At 61.9% G+C, this 2,188-nt stretch overlaps 1 protein-coding gene across 1 annotated transcript in view; it reads left to right on the top strand.

Moving 5' to 3' along the window:
* The first annotated feature begins 101 nt into the window (after positions 1-101).
* The window catches only part of RAP1GAP (RAP1 GTPase activating protein), a 22,451-nt gene continuing 20,364 nt past the window's right edge, over positions 102-2,188 (top strand). Inside the window, 2 exon segments of the mRNA XM_023758343.1 lie at positions 102-214; positions 1,280-1,372. Coding sequence (XP_023614111.1) covers positions 197-214; positions 1,280-1,372 — 111 coding nt within the window. The 5' untranslated portion in view covers positions 102-196.

Raw genomic sequence — 2,188 nt, 5'->3', positions numbered from 1 at the left:
GGGAAGGGACTGAGTGGGGTTGTGCTGCCTGCGGGGCCGGGTTCTGGGTTGACAGGCCCAGGGTGGTTGGTCAGAGTTAGGGGGACCAGGACGGATGGGTGCAGACTCCTTGGGGGCTCAGCAGGATCAGCTGGACCACCCTGAGGCCTGACCTGCTCTCTCCCCATCTCTGTTGCAGAACACAGATCTGTTTGAGATGATTGAAAAGATGCAGGTGAGGCTGGATCCATTGCCCGTTCCTGGGAGCCACAGACGGGCTGGGCTGGGGGTGGCAGGCCCTGGCTACCTCTCCTGCCCCACACCTCTCTGAAGACAGGCCATGCAGGGAGGAGATGGTGGCAGTGTGCTGTCCAGAGCTCTCTGTCCAGAGTAGAGGATGGGGACTGGTAGGGCCCAACTCCCTATCTGACCTGGGGGTCCAGGTTCCACTTGTGTGCCTCCCTACCTTCCACTCCCCTCCTCTCACAGAGCTGGGTTCTCCACTTCAACCCCCCAAGAGGCATCACAGACTCTGCAGGCCCCCCCACCCCATCCTGTAAAATGGGAGGAGGGGCAGATGCCAGGGCTCAGGGCAGCCAGAGCTGTGCTGCAGGGAGGAGGAGGTGTCGATGAGCTAGGCAGCCCCGCCCCCTCTGCCTGACCCCTGCCCACCCTCCACTGCCCAGCCCTGGGCTTCCAAGCCCTTGTCTGTTTTTTGCAAGGGTATGTGCTGGGAGGTGGTCAGGGGGCTGGGACGAGTGGGAAAAACCGCAGGAGCTTTCCCTAATGTCAGTTCACCCCCTAAACCCTCTCTCCTGCCCCTTCCTGTTTCTCTGCCTCTCTTATTTAGTCTTTCTGTGTCCATCTCTCCCCTCCTCCTCTCTTTTTCTTTCTCTCCTCCTCTTTCCCTCTCCCTCTCCGGGTCTCTCCCTCCCTCCCCCTCTCTCTCAACAACACGTATCTGTGTAGATGCAATAGCCGTCCTCCCAGCTCCCCACACTCACACAGGCACGCGCACACCACCCCTGCCCCCACTCCCAGCGGCAGGCATTCCCGCACAGAGCCCCCGGCCCCTCCCTGCCGCCGCCTCCCACAGCCCAGGTTACTTCCCAGCAGGACCGCCAGGCCTGCAGAGAGGCCTGAGTGAAGCAGCACCCTGCCAGGGAGTACCCCACCTGGGCGGACTTTCCCTTCGACACAGGAAGGGCTGGGAGCCCAGGGGAGGTGGCCCTGCAGCGAGCCCGAGAGGGGTGTGAAGGGCGGGAGGGGTGTAACAGGAAGTGCTGCCCTCTCTTTGCAGGGAAGCAGGATGGATGAACAACGATGCTCCTTCCCACCACCCCTCAAGGTAGGTCTGAACCATGACCACCCTACCCATCCTTGGGCTTCCTCAGCAGCCTCTCCAAAGGGCTTGGGGACCTGGGCTGGGAGCAGCAGGCAGACTCCCTCCCTTGGGTGGGGGTGGGCCCCTCCTACCACAGCTGCTCACCAAGCAGCCAGGCCAGGAGAACCCATCCCCTCATGTAGTCCTCCTAGGGGCTGGGTGCTGGGGTACCCAGCTCCGTCCGGTCCGGCCCTCTAGGAGTTCTGAGATGTGTGGAGCACCCCTCCCTTGCTATAGGCCTGGGGCCTTCAGTCCAGCTCCTCCCCACGAGTCTTCAGCACTGCGAACTCTCCCTGCCTCTCCAGGCCTCCCCGCCCCGCGTCGAAGCCCCATCCCTCACAAGACGGCCTACTAAACGGTTTTCCTGGAAGCCGGTTATGATAAGCAGTTGTAGAAAGACTCAAACTCCTGCTCCCTGTAGCTCCTACCTGAAAGGCTGAGGGGGAGGGGATATGGGGAGAGGTAGCCTGCTTGCCCCCCATCCTCCCATGAGGAGCCGGACAGGAAGCCGGGGACTGAAGGGGATGCAAGGAGGCTGTTGTTGGGTCTCACATTTTTCTTGGGGGGGCGGGGGGGCTGCATATAGCCTCTCCAGGTAGGCATGTGGTTCTCTGGTTGGTGATTTGGGACCCCAACCATCCAAGAAGACTGGCAGCTGGGCCTGGGGGAGTGGGCTCAGGGCTGCAGCGGGGAGAATTAAAGGGGGTTCATGGGCATAAGCCTGATCTTTGTCCAGGGCAGGGGTTTCAAAGCAAGCGTGGTCCTCAGACCAGCCCCATCACACACTGGAGCTGTGAGATGTGAATCTGCCCCCCCCCCCCCCCC

This window comes from Myotis lucifugus, unplaced genomic scaffold (genome assembly GCF_000147115.1).
Source record: "Myotis lucifugus unplaced genomic scaffold, Myoluc2.0 scaffold_128, whole genome shotgun sequence".
NCBI lineage: Eukaryota > Metazoa > Chordata > Mammalia > Chiroptera > Vespertilionidae > Myotis > Myotis lucifugus.
This window is presented reverse-complemented; position numbering and strand designations above follow the sequence as displayed.